This window comes from Dendropsophus ebraccatus, unplaced genomic scaffold, assembly GCF_027789765.1.
Source record: "Dendropsophus ebraccatus isolate aDenEbr1 unplaced genomic scaffold, aDenEbr1.pat pat_scaffold_483_ctg1, whole genome shotgun sequence".
Lineage (NCBI taxonomy): Eukaryota > Metazoa > Chordata > Amphibia > Anura > Hylidae > Dendropsophus > Dendropsophus ebraccatus.
The window spans coordinates 61,299-81,050 of record NW_027210086.1 but is presented as its reverse complement, the minus strand read 5'-3'; the positions used below and the strand labels follow the sequence as shown (position 1 = coordinate 81,050).

At 43.2% G+C, this 19,752-nt stretch overlaps 1 protein-coding gene across 2 annotated transcripts in view; it reads right to left on the bottom strand.

Annotated features, from left to right (window-relative positions):
* The window catches only part of LOC138776789 (phosphatidylcholine transfer protein-like), a 36,026-nt gene that overhangs the window by 1,764 nt on the left and 14,510 nt on the right, over positions 1 to 19,752 (bottom strand). The window contains exons 2-6 of one of the 2 annotated variants that reach the window (XM_069956194.1): positions 17,816 to 17,933; positions 14,404 to 14,483; positions 12,754 to 12,925; positions 12,602 to 12,669; positions 6,229 to 6,337 (exon numbers count right to left, since the gene is read on the bottom strand). In XM_069956194.1, coding sequence (XP_069812295.1) covers positions 6,263 to 6,337; positions 12,602 to 12,669; positions 12,754 to 12,925; positions 14,404 to 14,483; positions 17,816 to 17,933 — 513 coding nt within the window. In that variant the 3' untranslated portion in view covers positions 6,229 to 6,262. Of the gene's footprint in view, positions 1 to 2,297; positions 6,338 to 12,601; positions 12,670 to 12,753; positions 12,926 to 14,403; positions 14,484 to 17,815; positions 17,934 to 19,752 lie in introns of those variants that run through there. The other variant, XM_069956193.1, reaches the window with a different exon arrangement.

Sequence of the window (19,752 nt, the reverse complement as noted above, 5' to 3'; positions counted from 1 at the left end):
TGAGCAGCAAAGCAAAATTAAAAAGTTAAAAATAGATAAACACTGTAGGGTTGAAACATCTTTCTTTAACATACCTACTATTAGCGAATCTCAAGACACATAAGCAGGATCCACATGGTGGAATTTGCTGAAAATGCTGAATCACAGAAGATTTTCACCGCTCGAAGATCTGCAGTAAAAATCTCCTACAAATTGATTTAAAAATCTTCAGCACCATTATTTTTCGATGCAGTTTTGCCCACATGTAGATTAAGCCTTACAGAATCAATTAATAACACAACACAACTTTGAAATTATTTTGCACAATTCAGACATTAAGTTTTACATTTCCAAACTTAAAAAAATAATATGCAATATTGTATATTACATATACAATGACATTTAAAGGGATATTACCATTTCAACTAACACAGTTATACTTTAAGGAAATGTCAAATAAAATATTTTTACAAATAAATTAATTTAGCAAACTTGTTTCCTTCTCCTGATACGCTGCTCTTTTCCTCCCATTGTTGACAACTCTTGTCTGTTACCGACCACCACTCTGCTCTAAAACCAGTGGTCATACTGAAACACCTATACAACAGGCTGTCGACAATGGGAGGGAACGAGCAGCATATCAGAAGAAGGGGGCAAGTTTGTTAAATGAATGTATTTGAAAAGATATGTTAGTTGAGATGGGCATACCCCTTTTAATGACTTTATTAGAACTGGCATTAGTGCCACACTTGTGCAGTAAATATTTTGTAGTTTGTATAAGCAATGTAGTTAAGTTAGAGAGAATCACCATAAAAAAACCCTCTCCAATCTATTGTGATCACTGTAAGGGTGCGTTCACACCTACAGGATCTGCAGCAGATCTGCAGCAGATTTTATGCTGTGTTCAGTTATTTAAATGAAATCTGCTGCAGAAAATCTGCTGCAGATCCTGTAGGTGTGAACGCACTATAACAGGTGAAAAAAAAAGTGGATTCTGAATCTGTAATTTTTGTATTTGTACTCTCTTGTATTCCCCACAGTATGTTCACAAATGCCTGTGTGCTCTGTGTTATTACATTGCAAGGACGCCTGAGGTCATTGCAGTAATACATTATGACTCTCAGCCACTTCAGCTGCGTGCAGCACACAAAGGGGCTAACACTGGGCTAATGCATGGCATGCAAAATTGTGCTGGATTTACAGGGCCTTTGCTCTACTTTTAAGCAGTTTGCGCAACATTTTTTACATTTGGAAGGGGGTATGGTTTCATTTTAGCTACTTTGTTAGGCTATGTGCACACAACATAAGTATTAATCACGGCCGTTGTTGCCGATTTGCAACACGGCCATGATTAATACTTTACTTACATTGTGCTGCAGCTAGAGAAAGTCCCGGCCACAGTGTATAAACATAGGGGGAGATTTATCAAACATGGTGCAAAGTGAAACTGGTTCAGTTGCCCCTAGCAACCAATCAGATTCCACCTTTCATTTTCCAAAGAGTCTGTGAGGGAATGAAATGAGGAATCTGATTGGTTGCTAGGGGCAATTGTGCAAGTTTCACTTTACACTATGTCTTATAAATCTCCCCCATAGTATACAGTCCGTCTGGGATCGCTCGCGGCTACGCAAATAACCGACATGTCAGTTTTCTGCGACCGCTTCTCAGTGAATAGCGGTCAAAGAGAACCTGCCAGTTCACACTATGGAGCGTGCGGCTCCAGACACATGCTCCATTGTGTGCAGCAGGGAATTCGGGCGCACACTAATGCGCCCACATCCGAATTCAGCAAAAGTGAACATCATCCGGCCGGTACTGCAGCAACAGCCAGGATGATCTTCAGTAACACCGGCCGGGTCACAGAACGGCCGGTGTTATATGTTGTGTTAACATGGCCTTAGGGTACAAACCCACTTGCCGGATGCGCAGCGAGTCCCCTTGCTGCGTATTTGCAGCGAGACTCGCTGCGGATCCGGCCCCTATTCTTTCAATGGAAGACAAAATTACGGCAGGGATACACATCCCTGCTGCCATTTTGTCTGCAGCCTGCCCCATTAACCCCATGGCCGCCAGACATTATACATTACCGGGTCCCCGTTCCTGCTTGCTTCGGGGCTCCCGGTGTCTTCACGGCCCGCCCGGCCAATCAGTGCGCTGCGGCGGGGCAGCGCACTGATTGCCCGGGCGGAACGTGCCCTGCAAGCAGGAACCGGGATCAGGTAATGTATATCCTGCCCTCCCCCCTGCAGCCCCGATCGCCCCCAACCGCACCATTGCCCCCAGCTGCATGATCGCCCCCAGCCCCACGATCACCCGCAGCCCCCAGCCGCACGATCGCCCGCAGCCCCCAGAATCTTTTTAACCTATCCAGCCGAGGGTTTTTTTCTAGGTACATTATATAAAACAAACACACTTAGAAATGATCTTTGGTGGCCTAACTACAGTAGAATTTGCATAGTTTTAAGAGCATGTTGACCAAAGTAAGGCACATAATAAATGTAGTGCTCCACTTTTCTAGGTCTAAGTTTTACCTATTAATGATCAAGCAAATTTTCACTTTTTGGACTTTTATTTTAAAAGGCCATACTGTTTTCATTTTTTTCAAAGGCCATACTGTTTTCATTTTTTTTCAGCTTCAGACCCATATGGGGTCTTATTTTTTTTTTTTTTACACCAATCGTACTTTGGAGCATTAAATTCCTAATTCACCACCACCACCACCACAAAAAAATAAAATAAAAATGGGATTGAAATATTGTGCAATGAAATTGGAATTTTTATGTTTCTGATCCTTATAACTTTTTTTTTTTTTTTTTAAGTCTATGGGGCTTTTTAAGGGGTTAATTTCTTGCTTTATAATATGTACTTTATTATGTTTTGATCACCTTTTTTTGGGATGTGATGAAACAAATCGTCAATTTTGCACTTTGGCAGGTTTTTGTGTTTATGCTGTTTACCATGTGAGATCAGGAATGTGACTGGCTGTGATTTGTGCCAAAATGGGCCCTGGGCCCTAGCACCACTAAGTGTCACTATGCTGTATGCCTGCCCCTTGCATAATAAGTGCATAGGCTATGTTCACAAAACGTCGAAAATAGAGAAGAAGCGGACGGTTTTCATATTTAAAATAACGGCTGTTTTTGCCGCAATTTAACTGATTGCAATGGCAATGCATCGAAGTCAATGGGAAGACGGACATCCAATGCACACAGTGTATTGAATAACGGATGTTTTTGCCACGGACTTCAAAATTATGATCATGATCATTGTTTTCGAACGTCTTTTGCAAACAGCGGACGTTTTTTTATTAGTAGTTCACACACAGTTTTCCTTTATCCACCGTTCTTTCTCTGTCTTTACTATTAAATTCAATAGACTTTTCAATTAAGACACACCCAAAGTTCAATTAGTAATCCCAAACTAGAATAATGTACAAACACCCACCAGTCATTGCACTAAGGGAAGGCCAGGCTGCTAAATAACGTCCGTTATTTTAGCCTCAAAATAATGGCTGTCAATTTAAACAGAGCTGAAAAAACATTGTGTGAACTAATACACTGCCCGTGTAGCTCGGGCGTAGACAATGACAGGCTTCCCCCCTTTGTCACTATTCACATAAAAAATTAATGGCTAGAGACAGGCAATATGCTATATTGTGAATATGATGATTGATATTTTTCCAGTGGTGCCATCTTGGTAAGCAGCCAGGGGATGACAGATTCACTTTAACAAGAACACAAACTTACATGAGCTTTTTGGTCTTTTTTTTTTTCTTTTCAGCAGGATAGGAGATATCTTACTGACTGAGATTTCTTACTGTTAGGAAGCCATAAATATGGAAGATACCTTTTCTTAAAGGGGTTAGCAGGATTTTTTTTCTATATTTAAAAGGGATATTTCCATCTCAACATTTATAGCATATCGACTTCTGAGCCTGCATCTAACCAGTGATGGAGGGCTCCCTGGTCCCCGTAAGCTTGTATGTGATAGCTGGAGGTGGTAGGAAAGCTGTATTAGGTTTTATACAGTGCTATGCTGTTTTCACAATACCCATTAAAGGCAACTGGCGTTACAAAAACTTTGTAAAACAGCTGCTTCAGCTGTTTTTGGGTTCTCAACCACTTTAAGTTGCCGCAAACAGGACAAAGGATTGATGAGGCCAGAGTTGTGATCTATCAGATATTTAATGGCTTAAAGTGTGTCAGGTTTTTTTTTTTTGGGCAGAAATTAAAAAGTACAGGCGATTTTAAGAAACTTTGTATTTGGGTTTATTAGGCAAATATGCCATTATCTGCATTCAAAAAGACTTTCCCCAGGTCTCTCCCTCCCTTCTCTTTCTCATTCACTGCTCATTATCAGAAAAACTCAACTTTTTTACATCAGTCGAGCCCTGTCTAACCTATGGAGGGGGGAGGAGGGAGATTAGTCACCAGCAGAGAGCAGAGAACAAAGGAGTACACAGTAGGAGCTGTGTAAAAGCCCATATTCAGAGGTCAGAGAGGTCAGTGCTGATTTCAGAGGAGATAGCCCGGTGATGTAGCTGTAAATTAACTCTTTGTTGTCCTGTTTTGATGCCTCATCTCCCTCCACCCCTCCCCTCTCCAGAGAAAATCATGAAGACAGGGGGGAGAGCTTCAAACTGCTTTTTCATGATAAAAATGGATTTTCCGACTAATAAACCCAATTACAAAGTTTCTTAAAATCGCCTGTACTATCGATGTCTGAAAAAAAAAATTAAACAACAGTGACACTTTAACCTCTTAAGGACGGAACCAATTTTCGTTTTTTCCTCCTTGTGCTTAAAAGGCCATAGCACTTGCATTTTTCCACTTAGAAACCAACATGAGCCCTTATTTTTTGCGCCACTAATTGTACTTTGCAATGACAAGCTGAATTCTTGCATAAAGTATACTGCAAAACCAGAAAAAAATTCTATGTGTGGTGAAATTGAACAAAAAAACGTATTTCTTTTATTTGGGGGGGTATTTGTTTTTATTCCATTCGCCCTGGGGTAAAACTGACTGTTATGCATGTTCCACAAGTCGTCAACGATATATAACATGTATAACTTTTCTTTTATCTGATGGCTTGTAAAAAATTCAAACCATTGTTAACAAACATATGTTCCTTAAAATCGCTCTATCCCCATACATATAACGCTTTTATCCTTTGGTCTATGGGGATGTCTGAGGTGTCATTCTTTGCGCCATGATGTATTCTTTCTATCGCTACCTTGTTTGCGCATATACGACCTTTTAATCACTTTTTATTACATTTTTTCTGGATTTGATGCGACCAAAAATGCACAATTTTGCACTTTGTGATTTTTTTTCCGCTTATGCCGTTTACCGTGCGAGATCAGAAATGTGATTAATTAATAGTTCGGCCGATTACGCACGCGTCGATACCAACGTCCCGGGGGGGCGATCTTTGCCACTAGACACCAGGGAAGTGCTGCGGAAGGTAATCGGATGCAGCTGTCAACTTTGACAGCTGCATCTGATTACCTGATTAGTGGGCACGGCGATCGGACCGTGCCCGCTAATAGCCGCGGTAGTGGGCTACACGCAGCACCCGGGATCGCGGCGGTTCAGAGCGGGGTCGCTGCAAGGCCCCGCTCTGAACACCACTTGCAGATGCATGACGTCATGCATCCTTAAGAGGTTAATAACTAGATATGAACGAACCGGATCAAGGTTCGGGTTTGTATGAACCTGAACCATCGGCATTTAAATCCCGCTGTCTTCCCGTTCTGTGGGAAAGACAGGGATACAGCCTATGACCTAGGCTGTATTTGTGTTTTCCAGGCGGGACTAAGGCTGCTTTCACCTTCCCCACGGAACGGGAAGACTGCGGGATTTAAATGTTGATGGTTAAGGATTGCGCGAACCCGAACCTTGGCCCAGTTTGCTCACCTCTAGTTAATAAGCCATTAAATATCTGATAGATGTAGATCCCAACTCTGGCTGATCAATCCTTTGTCCTGCTTGCTGCAACTTAAAGTGGTCAAATTTCAGATTTAGGAAACACAAAATACACCACAAAGTGTAAAAAAAAAAACAACATTATTACACCAGCTTTATAGACATATTATTACACCAATCAAACCTACTGACTACAAATATCTCTTTTCATTTCCAGTAGCAGCAATTCTCACCACAGAGAAAAGAACAAACATATAAAAACAATTCAGTAATGCCATTAGTATTTAAATCCCACATTTTGATTCAAGTTTAGTTTATATTTTACCTGATATCATATTAAATTAATATACTTGATCTATCTACTTTGATGAATCGTTTGCTTGATATCCTTTGCATGCCTTCTGCATATCTGTTAAGAAATTTGGAACTCCGCTCTATAGTAATTAAAAGGAAAGGAAAGAAGTAATTAAAAGGAAAGAACATGACATTTTAATAAAGAGTATGTGGCACATAACAGAAATGCTGTAGTGTTTCAGTAGGTAAATCCACAATCTGTATATGGACAAACGTATTGGGGCACCAACACATTACAGCTACAGCTTCCAGGACATCCCAGTCTAAATCCATAGCAATTCAAAGGGCTTTCTAGGTAGAATGTTTTTGTTTTTTGTTTTTTTAATGCCCCCAGGTGCTGTAAAAGCAAGAAAAAAAAGCCATACTCTCCTACCAAGAGACTGGAAAACCCCTAAACGTGGAGTTGGTACTCGCTATGCAGTAATACCAGCTTCCACGGATCTGCTTCCACTTTTTATAATATGGCTCACAGCTGATTGTGGAAGATCTAGGAGTTAAGAAATTTTATGAACTAACTTGTAATGGTGGCTTCTTTTTACAGTACCATGCTGAAATTCTGTGATCTCCTTAGAACAACTCTTTCACAAAACTTTGTAATGGTAGAAACTATTGGTAGATGTGGATTTTATACATCTTAAGCCAGCGGTGGGGAACCTCCAGCCCGCGGGCCGCATAAGGCCCCTGAGACCACACCGATGCGGCCTGCGGCTCCCCTGTGATGTGCGCGCTGCTCTGGTGGGGCAGGACCTGGCATTCACAGCATCTACCTGTGTCTGTGACGGTTGCCAGACACAGGAGGATGCTGTGAGTGCCGCCTACAGAAGACGGGCACAGCCTAGAGGGGAGAGAAGAGGACCTGGGCACCGTGGGAGCGGAGGAAAGGTGAGTGGGATGTTTACTTTTTTTATTTGGGACAGGTACTGGGGGGTTAACTAGGCTACCAGGGACATGACTGGGGGGGGGGGGTAACTAGGCTACCAGAGAAATCACTGGGGAAGGGGGGGGTTTAATTAGACTACCAGGGACATGACTGGAGGGTAACTAGGCTACGAGGGACATGACTGGGGGGGTTACCTAGGCTACCAGGGACATGACAGGGGGGTTAACTAGGCTACCATTGACATGACTGGGGGGTAACTAGGCAACCAGGGACATGACTGGGGGGGTTATATAGGCTACCAGGGACATGACTGGGGGGGGGGGGGGGGGCGGGGGGTTTAACTAGGCTACCAGGGACCAGAGATGAGCGGACCGGACGAGGTTCGGGTTCGTATGAACCTGAACTCTCGGCTTCTCATTCCTGCTGCCTGCCCGCTCCATGGAGAGGGTGGATACAGCCTGAGGACCGCCTAGAAAACTGGGATACAGCCTATGGCTATGGCTGTATTCAAGTTTTCCAGGCATCCTCAGGCTGTATCCACCCTCTCCACGGAGCGAGTACACAACGGGAATCAGAAGGCGAGAGTTCGCTGGCTTCTGAGTTCGGCCGGATCGCTCATCTCTACCATGGACATGACTGGGGGGGGGGGGGGGGTAACTAGGCTACCAGGGACATGACTAGGGGGGGTTAACTAGGCTACCAGGGACATGACTGGAGGGGGTTAACTAGGCTACCAGGGACATGACTGGGGGGGGGGGGGGTAACTAGGCTACCAGGGACATGACTGGGGGGGTTAACTATGCTACCAGGGACATGACTGAAGGGGGTTAATTAGGCTACCAGGGACATCACTAGGGGCTAACTACAATAGCAGGGGCATTAGGGGAACAATACTTTGCCTTGCCCCGGGTGCTACAAACCCACGCTACTAACTGCCACGCACAGTATGCGGCCCTCGAGTGATTTTATTAATGCCCGACTGGCCCTCAACATGGAAAAGGTTGCTCATCCCTGTCTTAAGCAGTGAGACTAAATTAAGCATCTAAATCTAATTCTTATGATATGTGACCCAATACTTTTCTTCTTTTGCCAATAGAGTGATAGAGCATAAAAAAAACAACTCAGAAACATCAGCTAAAAATTTAAGTGGTAAAAATATTGATAATCATAACCACGCTTCATCACATATTTATGGTTCTTTTTAACCCCTTAAAGACCGGGCTAATTTTCGTTTTTGCGTTTTTGTTTTTTCCTCCTTGTGTATATAAGGCCATAGCAGTTGCATTTTTACACCTATGGACCCAAATGAGCCCTTATTTTTTAGGTCACTAATTGTACTTTGCAATGACAGGCTGAATTTTTGCATGGTCTATGGGGCTGGGTGAGGTATAATTTTTTGTGCCATGATCTGTACTTTCTATTGGTACCTTGATTGCGCATATGCGAATTTTTTATCGCTTTTTATTACAATTTTTCTGGATTTGATGTGACCAAAAATGCGCAATTTTGCACTTTGGATTTTTTGGCGCTTACACCGTTCACCGTGCGAGATCAGGAATGAAATAAATTTATATTTCGGGCGATAACGCACGCGGCGATACCAAACATGTTTATTTATTTATTTTTATTTATAAAATGGGAAAAGGGGGGTGATTTGGACTTATTAGGGGAGGGGGTTATTTATTAATAAAAACACTTTATTTTATTTTCACATACAGTAATTAGAAGCCCTCTGGGGGATTGAGATCAATGCTGTGTATATAATAGAGCAATAATCAATCAGATCTGTACTATATTATAATGGTCTGCTTCAGACCATCTGAGTGGATTGCCAGGCCGGGATCAGCGTCATTGCGACGCTGAGCCCCGGCCGGCTCATTAGAATGGATCTCCCCTCCGCGATCGCATCGTGGGGGGGAGGTCCCCCACTAGACACCAGGGACAGGGGCCGCATACACTATTCAAATGCAGCTGTCAGGTTTGACAGCTGCATTTGAATAGTTAATTAGCCAGCCGCAGCTGCTAAGACCTGCGCTCCCTGGCTACACATAACAACCGTGGACTGCGGGCTGCAGAGAGGGCTCACACCGGGAGCCCTCTCTGATCTACCTTAAGGGCTGCATGACGTGTGGCTGTGTGATGTTGTGGCTTCTACAAGGTTGTGTTTACACATATAAATTTTGAATTGCAATTAGTGAATCTAAGCCAGATCATAAATGGAGGACATGTATAAAGAAAAGACTGGTGCTTCTTTTTTTTTTAAGCCCATGTTCCCATGTTTAGCTTTGAATTTAATAATTGTAACCTCAATGTATGAACACACCATGTTACTGTAAAAGTAAGATTGGTCCATCTTGACTTTTCCAATAGATAAGTGGTTAAATGTAATCAAACTTAATATGGAATATGGCTCTTTGTTGACGTGTTTCTCCGAAAATAAGACAGGGTCTTATATTAAATTTTTTTTCTTAGAAAAAAAGGGCTAGGGATGAAAAGACTGGTGCTTCTTTTTTTTTTTAAGCCCATGTTCCCATGTTTAGCTTTGAATTCAATAATTGTAACCTCAATAAATGAACACACCATGTTACTGTAAAAGTAAGATTGGTCCATCTTGACTTTTCCAATAGATAAGTGGTTAAATCTAATCAAACTTAATATGGAATATGGCTCTTTATTGACGTGTTTCTCCGAAAATAAGACAGGGTCTTATATAAAAAAAATTTCTTAGAAAAAAAGGGCTAGGGATGATTTTCGGTGTAGGTCTTATTTTTACAGAGAAAGTAGGTATGTCCCTACACTGTACCACCACTCTATTCGGTAGTTAGCCCACTGTTGTTAAAGTGACACTGTCACATCTTTTATCAACAACAAATTATGTTAAGTGGGTGGGGCCTCGCGGCAATAGCAACACTTAGCCCTGCCCACAACACCTCCGTTGGCCCAGCCCCCTCACCAGCCATTGGAACAGGCTGGCCTAAAGGTCTATGCCCGACCCCCTCTAGGTCGTCCCACCAATGGACACCAAGGGGGCGGGGCCAATGGAGGCATTGTGGGTGGGGCTAAGTGGCGCTTATGTCGCGAGGCCCCGCACACTTAACACAATCTGCAGTTCATAAAAGATCACTTTTTACTTGAACAAGCACTATGACGTATAATATAAAATAAGGTGTGAAAACTGCTAAATTTACCCTTTACACCAGTGTAGAGATGTCAGAATGCACAAAAGGGGGTGACAGTGTCACTTTAAGTTCCTATACTGTAAGTTCCCCTGTAGTTAGGCCTGTATACTGTATACCTCCCTGTCACCTCTGTAATTAGCCCAAATACCCTCTGTCCCTTGTGTTGAGCAGGTAAAGGAGGTAGGGGCAACATAAGTCTGGCACTGACTGGCTGATGCTAAGCCACCCAGTGTCTAGGATCTGGTCAGCTGACCTTAACCTTTTGGAGTAGGGCTTATATTTAAGGCAAAAGCCTGCAAAATGAAGTTTTGTGTAAAAAAAGAAATCCTTTCCGGCTTTCTTTCTTTATTATTGTCTTCTCTCCCTGTGCCATGGGGTAAGATATGGGAGGGTTGAATTGTATTTAGGGTTTTAGTAGTTGCAATTGTGGCCTTTTTTTATTGTGAAGAAAATTCATAATTCCTAATATTCCCTCCTACCAGTTGCTGATAACAGAAGCATAACAATGGCAATATGCAAAAATTAAACCATGCTGTAACAGTCATGCTTCACTAAGGTACTTTAACATACACGTACAAAAGAGGTTTGTTATTCATCCCGCAGCCTCGGCCCACACCCTGCTCCCTTTAAAGCATAGGCATCTTGTAATCAGATTGTGTACAATATTCTGGTCTCCTTACGTCAATCCCTTATCTGCAGCAGCAGGATACAGGAAAAATGACATCAGGACACAGAATTGTTTCATTGGCGTCTACAGCTTTAGTACAGCAGAGCAATAAAATTACAGAGTAGCTAATTTACTGTCATTTACTAAAGAGTTGGGTGAAAGGAAATGGGCTGAGATGCCAGGGTTAGTGGGAAAATGTGGTCAGCTATTAAAGATACAATTCTACTTAAAGAAGACTTATCAGTACGTACAAGAATAATGGCATGATTATTATGTTATTCCCTTCTCATTTTCTTTCTATCTAACAAAGTTTAGTGATATCTCTTACTTGGTTAGAGCAAATACAGCGATTATAATAGAGTAATGCAAAACTAGGGTAATAGACTATTCAACTCTTTTTATTATTATTATTATTATTATTACTACTATCTTATGTGTATACATGTATGTCAATTGTGTGTGTGTGTGGCGCCATACCTGGCAGGTTCTAGTTACTATCCACAGCTGACACCCATGTCAGTGAAACATCAGAGATCACTCTGACGTCATCAACCCACTAGATGTCACAGTCAATAGTGATTGTGACACCTAGTCTGTTTTGTAGTGGTTCCCAACCCCACAAAGCACACATGGTGCTTATCAGTTATTATGGGAGTCAGGGGCCCTTAAGAACCTCCATGGCTGCTATGTTGGTGCTCCTATACCACCCTAGCATTTTGCTCCTAAAGGGAGCAAAACATTTTATTATTATTTTTTTTTTAAAAAATCACCCCTTTTTTATTTAATTTATTTATTTAAATAAATCTAAAGTGCAAAAAAAAAACAAAAAACGAACATAACTAGTATCACAGTTATTTTTGAACTGTTAACCCCTTCCTGACCCTCCAAATTTAGATTTCTGGCTTTCCTTTTCTTCCAATTTTCTAAGACCCAACATTTTTATTTTTCCACTGACAGAGCTGGTGGGAGCTTATTTTTAGCTGTACTGTTTACTTGCCCCATTTAATATTTAAAAAAAAAAAAAAAAAAAAAAATGAATCTGTGCAACGCCATGTTGAAGCTAAGCGAGGGCTCATTTTTTGCACCATGATTTGCAGCCTAATTTGCTAAGATATGACTTTTGATCACTTTCTATTCCATTTTTCTAGAATGTGATGTGATCAAAAACTAGAAATATAGATGTCTATATATTTTGGTATTTTCTTAAGTTTACGCTGTTAATTGTCCACAAAAAGGAATCTTATAATTTAATAGTTTGCACAAATCCATAAATAGAGATCCCAAATATTCAAGTTTGGGAACATGGTAGTCCATCCCAGTTCCTGCAGTCAGTGGCGGTCCCAGCAGTCAGATCCCTACTAATAAAACATTCATTACCTATCCTGCAGATAGATGACGTGCGTTCTTTGTGGGAAAATCTTTTTAAAGAAATTTGTGGAAAGGAAAGAGTGGAAGATTTATATGAGATGTGGAATTCATTTGCAGGAGATACATATTATGGCACTACATAAAGATGGAAAGGCTTCTCCAATGGCTACGTCAGATACAGGTCTATGCAATGATACTATTATATACTCCAAAAGAAATTTTTTAACACGTTAAGTAATTGTAAAATTACCTTGGCTGCCCAGTTTATAAGCCATGAAGGGATCATGCCACCTGGATTATCAAAGTAATACATGAAGACTGCAAGGTAAAGAAACAGGACAATGAAATGTTGTGCGTGACTTTCACATTAAACATATCCCAATGTTTCCCCAACCTTCTTACCTTTACAGCCATTGCTGCCATCACTCTCTATTGCCAAGCTCTGTTTGTAGCCATTCACCCTGGTAATTCCCGACTTCTCTGGATATTGCTGAACAGATACACTCTTGGCCAAAATGACAAAGATCTTTCTTCCATTGATGTCTAAATCCCTTCGATCTCGAACATACACATACTTCCATCAAATTTAAGGAAAGAAGGAACCATATATATGGTCGCTGTTTCAAAACACCTCTCTACATTTGAAGGTTATTCCAAAGTCCTGGCCACTAGGTGTCTCACTTCCCTGCAATCTGCCATCCACTGCCTGTTGTCAGGTAATTTGTCTCTAGTAACAGATAGAACAAGTCAAAACACAGGAAGGATGCAGGGTTTACCATGTGCTATGAGCAGGAGAGCCTGGACTGTGTACTTGCCATCTGTGAAGCTGTCTACACTGTTCCTAGAAATTAAACCAGGGCTTTATCCTAGTATTCCTAATGTGAATACCAATGTGCCTACTACTGAATGTCCACAGTGTAATCTTTCCTGTTCCTACTCTTTTTAGCTACTCAGCAGTAACAGTGGTTTATTGAGACTTCTATATCTTCTATTTTTGCTCACAGAGCATCTTGTAAAACCACTGCATCAGTAACCCCTTCTCCCTTCCCATACCATGTGTAGTAGTGTACTGAGTAAATCAGCCCCCCCCCCCTTCCCCAGCACTATGTCATGCCATAGAAGTAAGGACAAAGTGTTGTGCTGTGCAGTGATTGGCTGGCAACTAAGCGAGAACCTTCATTCTCTGTGTACAACTACTGCAAACAGCCCAATTCTGGTCCTGCCCCTGAAATGTAGAGAATGAGAAACAGCTGTGCACCATGAAAGAGAACACTAAAATCCCCTTGTCACTTTTCTGAAGGGTTAATCTAACAAAGCAACAACAGGTGTGATAAAGATTTTATAAATGACCCCTTTAACTATGGTAGCAGTCAACAATGGCCTTCCAATCGGTTAACCAATCATTCCCAGAATGATTTAGCATTAAGGTTTTTTTGTCATGTTAGCCATTTATGACATATACACATAATGGGGCTTCCTCTGGGACCATATCCTATTGGGAATGGGTTCTGTCTCTAAGGGTCCTATAATTACACGGAGCTATTTTAACGACTAACGATAAACGTTCGCAAACGAGATTGTTTATCGTTAACCTGAAATCGTTCCCCATATAACACAGAACGATGGTCGTTAGATACGATTGTTATTACGATCATTACTATGATCGTTAACTCCTTCTGATCTCAGGAAAACAATGGGCAATGTGCTATCACACTGAACGATTAGTGAAAAAATGTGGAACTTGAGCGAATGAACGTGGAATTACAGAGAACGATTAGCGAACGATAAACAATAATTTTAGGTTCAGATCTAAATCAACAATCAACGACATACAAACGATTTATCGATCGTTGCCTGCAATTACACGGAACGACTATCGTTTAAATTTGAACGATATAACGATTTTTTGCACGATAATCGTCCCGTGTAATAGGGCCCTAGGACATGTTAATTTGCCATAAATGCATGAGATGGAAATACCCCTTTAATTTTATTTGCCAACATCTTTCTCCACAAATCATCCACGCATTTAAAAAATATATGAAAAGATACATCTCTGTTCGACAGAGGGAATGGATATTTTACTTCCCAGTAGATCACCTTGTCTTCTCCATTTTGTTCTTCATGTAGAACTAGAGAATAAAAAGAATAGTGTAGCAAAGAGGCATCTATGAAAACTGTCATAAAAAAGTCAGTTTCTTTACAAATCTAATAGGATATATAAGAAAAAGACAAAAGGCACGGCAAAGAAAAGACAAAGGCACGGCGTCTCACTGGGTGACATGTAACCGAGCCAAAAACGTAAAAGCAGTTCAATAGGTGTATGCACACCTCATTCAGTTGTGCATAGTCACAACTGTTTATTACGCACTTTTGTAGGTAGGTAGATCATCATCCGCAACTAGGGCATCACTCAACTGTATACCAAGAGTAAATCGGTCAAGAAGATCAAATGCAAAAAGAAGCATGCAAATGATGATAAGCGCAGGCCTTGTAAGTAAAATGATTATTTATTTAGAACTCCATGAAAACAACGTGTTTCGAGGTCTATGCCTCTTCCTCAGGTTACAGAACATAAAAGGATAATGCTGCATCCACTGTTCTGTTTTCCCATAGAGACATGTCAAATGTTTAGATCGATCCGTGTCTGAGTGTTTAGACCCATACCGATGATAGGGGGGAGAGGATGCACTGCAGCTTCCCGCTCTGTGTCCGTGAGTTGGGTTCCATAGATTTACATTAGGAAACTGCATCATCACATGGCATAGAGCCGGGAGAGGACCACGCTTAGCCCAGTCTTCTCCCGAAACATTTTCACGAACACTCAGACCTGGATCAATCAAAACTTTTAATGTGTCTCTATGATATGTCAAAAGTTTTATCAAACAAGTTTAAAGCATGTTTTTTTTTATTGCAGAAATCAGTAGTATAAGCGATTTTAAGAAACTCTGTAATAGGTTTCATCAGCCAAAAAAGCCTCTTTCTGTACTCGAGAAGCAATCTCCCAGCCTCCCCCCCTGACTTCTTATCTGTGCATTATCAGGCAAACACGTCTTCATTACAGAGAAGCCAGTGAAGACGGGTTCTGCTCTCTCCATTGTAAGTCTATGAAGGGGGGAGGGGCTGAGGGAGATGAGGGAGCAGGAAGAGGTGACATGAAGGTCAGCTGTTTGTAGACTCTCTGGGCACCTAAACCGCAGGATTCTGGGGTCAGAAAGGTCAGTGCTTATCTATGAACTTACTGAGAGAAGATTGCAGGGTGTTGTGCTTTGCAGAAATCCTCTGTGCTCAGTCACTCCTAACAGCCCCTCCCCTCTCCATAGCCACATAATGGAGACAGAAATCCTGCTTCATCTGATGTGAGGGGGGAGGCTGGGAGATTGCTTTTTCAGTCCAGAAGGAAACTCTTTTAGTACATAAAACCTATTACAGAGTTTCTTAAAATCGCTTGTACTGTTGATATTTAATGTTTTCAGAAAAATGGCCCTGAAATGACAGTTACGCTTTAAGTTTATGGAGAAACAGCCTAACCTGGACAACCTAATGTAACACAGTAACATGGACCATTATAGTTGTATTGGTCAGAACATGATGAGACTAAGCTAACAGGATCTGACTATACCCCCTCTTCAACTCTAGACCACAAAAGTTAGTGACATTGACCCTTCCACTGCCTTCCAGGTATGTGTCTTATAGTAAGGGACATCTTATAGTCTAAAAAAAACACTGTATATAATTTTGTCATTTGAAGTCATAAACATTCCTCTAAATATGTATATAATAAAAATGTGATTCAAGTATTATTGTTTGTTGATGGGGGTTCACACTGTTTTTGTTTACTTGTAGTATATACATTTAATGGATGATAAAAATGGCTGTATGCTATACAACAGATTCTGTTTTAACCACTGACATTATAAGAAAAAAAAAAAAACTTATACTTTTTGTTGTTGTATACAAGTGCATAGCCTTTAACATTAAACAGCCACCAGGGGGCGGTGGCAGATTTGTTGCACATTTCTTCCCGTGCCTTGGCTTAGGCTATGAAAAGCATCAGGACATGTTTATATGTGGTTACGGATTCCGTAGTGAAGTCTGACACACAGTACAGTAAAATGTGGAGAACAACTCACACACTACAACAAAGAGTCAGCACAATTCAAGAGCTGAAAAAAAAACCATTGCAGAAGTATAACCCCCAACATGCCCTGCTGACAGGACATGGTGGGAGTTTTACGTCTTTGGGGGGGGGGGGGAGGAGAGCGAGAGCAGTGATCTCACCTGTCCTGGTCTTCTGCTGGGCTGCTGGGTGAGCGATCGGGCGAGCGAGCAGGCGGGCGGCCGAGATTCGGGGGCCGCCGTTGCTGGCGGTTGGGGGCGGTCCGGGGGGGGTCGTCAACCTGAAGTCCGGGGGGGGGGGGTGGGTGTCTGTCGGTTGCCGCCAAGCGAGGGGGCCGGGCGGGGGCCGCCAACCTGAGGGCAGGTGCGGCGGCAGCAGCAGGACCCGGTGCACTCCAGGACGCGCGGCACCAGGGAGCAGGAGGACGGAAGAGTCGGGTGCAGGGTGAGTTGTGGGGGAGAGGGGTATAGGCGGTGGGGGGTGAGAAGGCAGTCCGGAATCACGGCCACTTTCCTGATGTACATCAGGAAAGTGCCCGTGATTCCGGCGCTCCCATAGACTTCTATGGGGGCGTCCGGGCCGGAATTCCGGACAAAAATAGGACATGTCCTATTTTTTCCGGATCATTTTTCCGGAACGGACACCCTTCCGGAGAAATCCGGAAGGGTGTCCGTGCCTAATTAAAGTGTATGGGTCCGGAAAACCGTCCGGATTTCCTGATAGGAAATCCGGGTGGTTTTTCCGGACGTGTGAAGGGGGCCTAAAAGAGGATTTTTATTTTTTTTAAAAATCTGGACCTAATTTTCAAGAATCCTAACATGATCTTCTCATCTCATCGTTAAAGGGAATCTGTTATTATGACCATGCTGTTTAATCTACTACCATCATATTACAGAGCCAGGGAGAAGGTCAGATTGATGTATAGTGCAGTGGGAAAAGATTTCATAGAACTTGTATTTTATTGATTGAATCTCTGCTTGTTCTGGCCTGGAAATCCAGTGATCCTAATTGGTGACTGACATTCTTCTTTGCATAAACATGCATAGTGACACCTGTCAGTCGCCCTGTAAGACCGCCCTCTTGACTCCTAACCCCAGAATGAGCAGAGATTCAATGAGTAAATATCAAGTTATAATGATACTTTTCACATAAAACTATATATCAGCTTTTCCGGCTTTCTAACATGACACTGGCAGATCAGACTGCAGGTTTACTGTGACAGCTTATGCCTTAGTAGTGTACAGGTGTCTTGTTCATAGCAAAGACAGTGGGAGAAAAGAGGAGACGTCATGAAAGGGAGTGGTACATAGGAGTGGTAAAAGACATGTATATTACTGCTCCTACCTTTTACATACTGATCCCACTTCTTTCTGTAATCCAGATCCATGTACACATCAGCACAAAGCTCTGCGGGACAATCAGCCAGACCACCATAGATTTTATATTCGTAGAGGCCTGTTGTCTGTAATATGCAGTCATCATTAGTAAAATGAAACATAAAGAAGGAACAAAAAATTATCACATAACGGATATATAAAAACTCCTACAAAGGGTCCCAATTTCCAGCCTGTGTTTGGACCTGACATGGCCTCCTGGTATTGACCTAACCTGCCTGACCTGTTTTCTCTGACTTTCTGTTTTTGACCCTTTGGTGTGTTATTTGGCTTTTTTCTTGTCTTAGGGCCCGTTCACACTGAGTAATTTAAAGGAGTTATCCAGTGCTACAAAAACATGGCCACTTTCTTTCAGAGAAAACATGACTCTTGTCTCCAGTTCAGGTGCGGTCAGTGGCGCATTATAATATGGGCGGTTTGGGCGGCCCCGGGGGAACCCATGCCACGCCCCCCACATTATAATCCACCACGGCTGCCGGGGGTGTCCCGTCCTATCCCCAGCAGCGCGCACATCAGAGAGCTCCCCGTGCACCTGTGGCTGTGACTTCCGGCGCACGGGGAGTTCACTAATGCGCGCGCTGCTGGGGATAGGACGGGACACCCCCGGCAGCCGCGTATCAGCCGGGGACAGACCAGGAGGCGAGAGGCTCGACGGGGAAACGGATGGCAGGTGAGTTGTGTTTTGTTTTTTGTGTGTTATCTGCACAGGGGGGGGGCATCTATAAGGAGGGAAGAGGGGGACCATCTATAAGGGGGAATAGGGAAGAGGGGGACCATCTATAGGGGGAATAGGGAAGAGGGGGACCATCTATAAGGGGGGAAAAGGGAAGAGGGGGACCATCTATAAGGGGGGAAGAGGGGGACCATCTATAAGGGGGGAAGAGGGGGCCAGATGACATCCTCTGTGCTGCTGTGACCTCCCCTATAGATCAGCACCCTTCTCTCCTGACATCCTCTGTGCTGCTGGGACCCTGCGACCTCCCCTGTAAGATCAGCACCCTCCTCTCCTGACATCCTCTGTGCTGCTGGGACCCTGCAACTTCCCCTATAAGATCAGCACCCTCCTCTCCTGACATCCTCTGTGCTGCTGGGACCCTGCAACCTCAGCTATAAGATCAGCGCCCGCCTCTCCTGTGCTGCTCGGACCTCTCCTATAGATCAGCACCCTCCTCTCCTGACATCCTCTGTGCTGCTGTGACCTCCCCTATAGATCAGCACCCTTCTCTCCTGACCTCCTCTGTGCTGCTGGGACCTCTCCTATAGGATTAGCACCCTCCTCTCCTGACATCCTCTGTGCTGCTGTGACCTCCCCTATAAGATCAGCACCCTCCTTTCCTGACATCCTCTGTGCTGCTGTGACCCTGTGACCTCCCCTATAAGATGTGCTGTGACCTTGGGGGGGGGGGGGGGGGGCATTGTTTATTGGGGCCAGCAGGGAGGGGGGGAGGCAGTGTTTATTGGGGACAGCGTGGGAGGGCAGTAGCGGATTATAATGTGGGGGTTTGGGAGGATTGACCGGGGGGGGGAAGAGGGCCCAGGTTGGGTGGACAGCCCGGGGCCCAGGGTACATTTAATCCGCCACTGGGTGCGGTTCAATGGAACTGAGTAGCAAAACCCCGCCCAAGCTAGAGACAAGAGTGGGGTTGTCTCAGGAAGAAAGTGGCCATGTTTTTGTAGCGCTGGATAACCCCTTTAATACATGTCAAATATTTCGATGGAGAGCAGAGGGTGCACAAAGCATCCTGTTCAATGAAAAGGACAGGTAGACCTCTGAATCGGTGTCCGCGGTGCAGGCTCCACTTGGGATTCTGAGAGAATTACTACAGGCCATCACTTTTTCTGTTCATACATGCACATTTGGTATTGACCTGGCATGTCTTAGCTCTC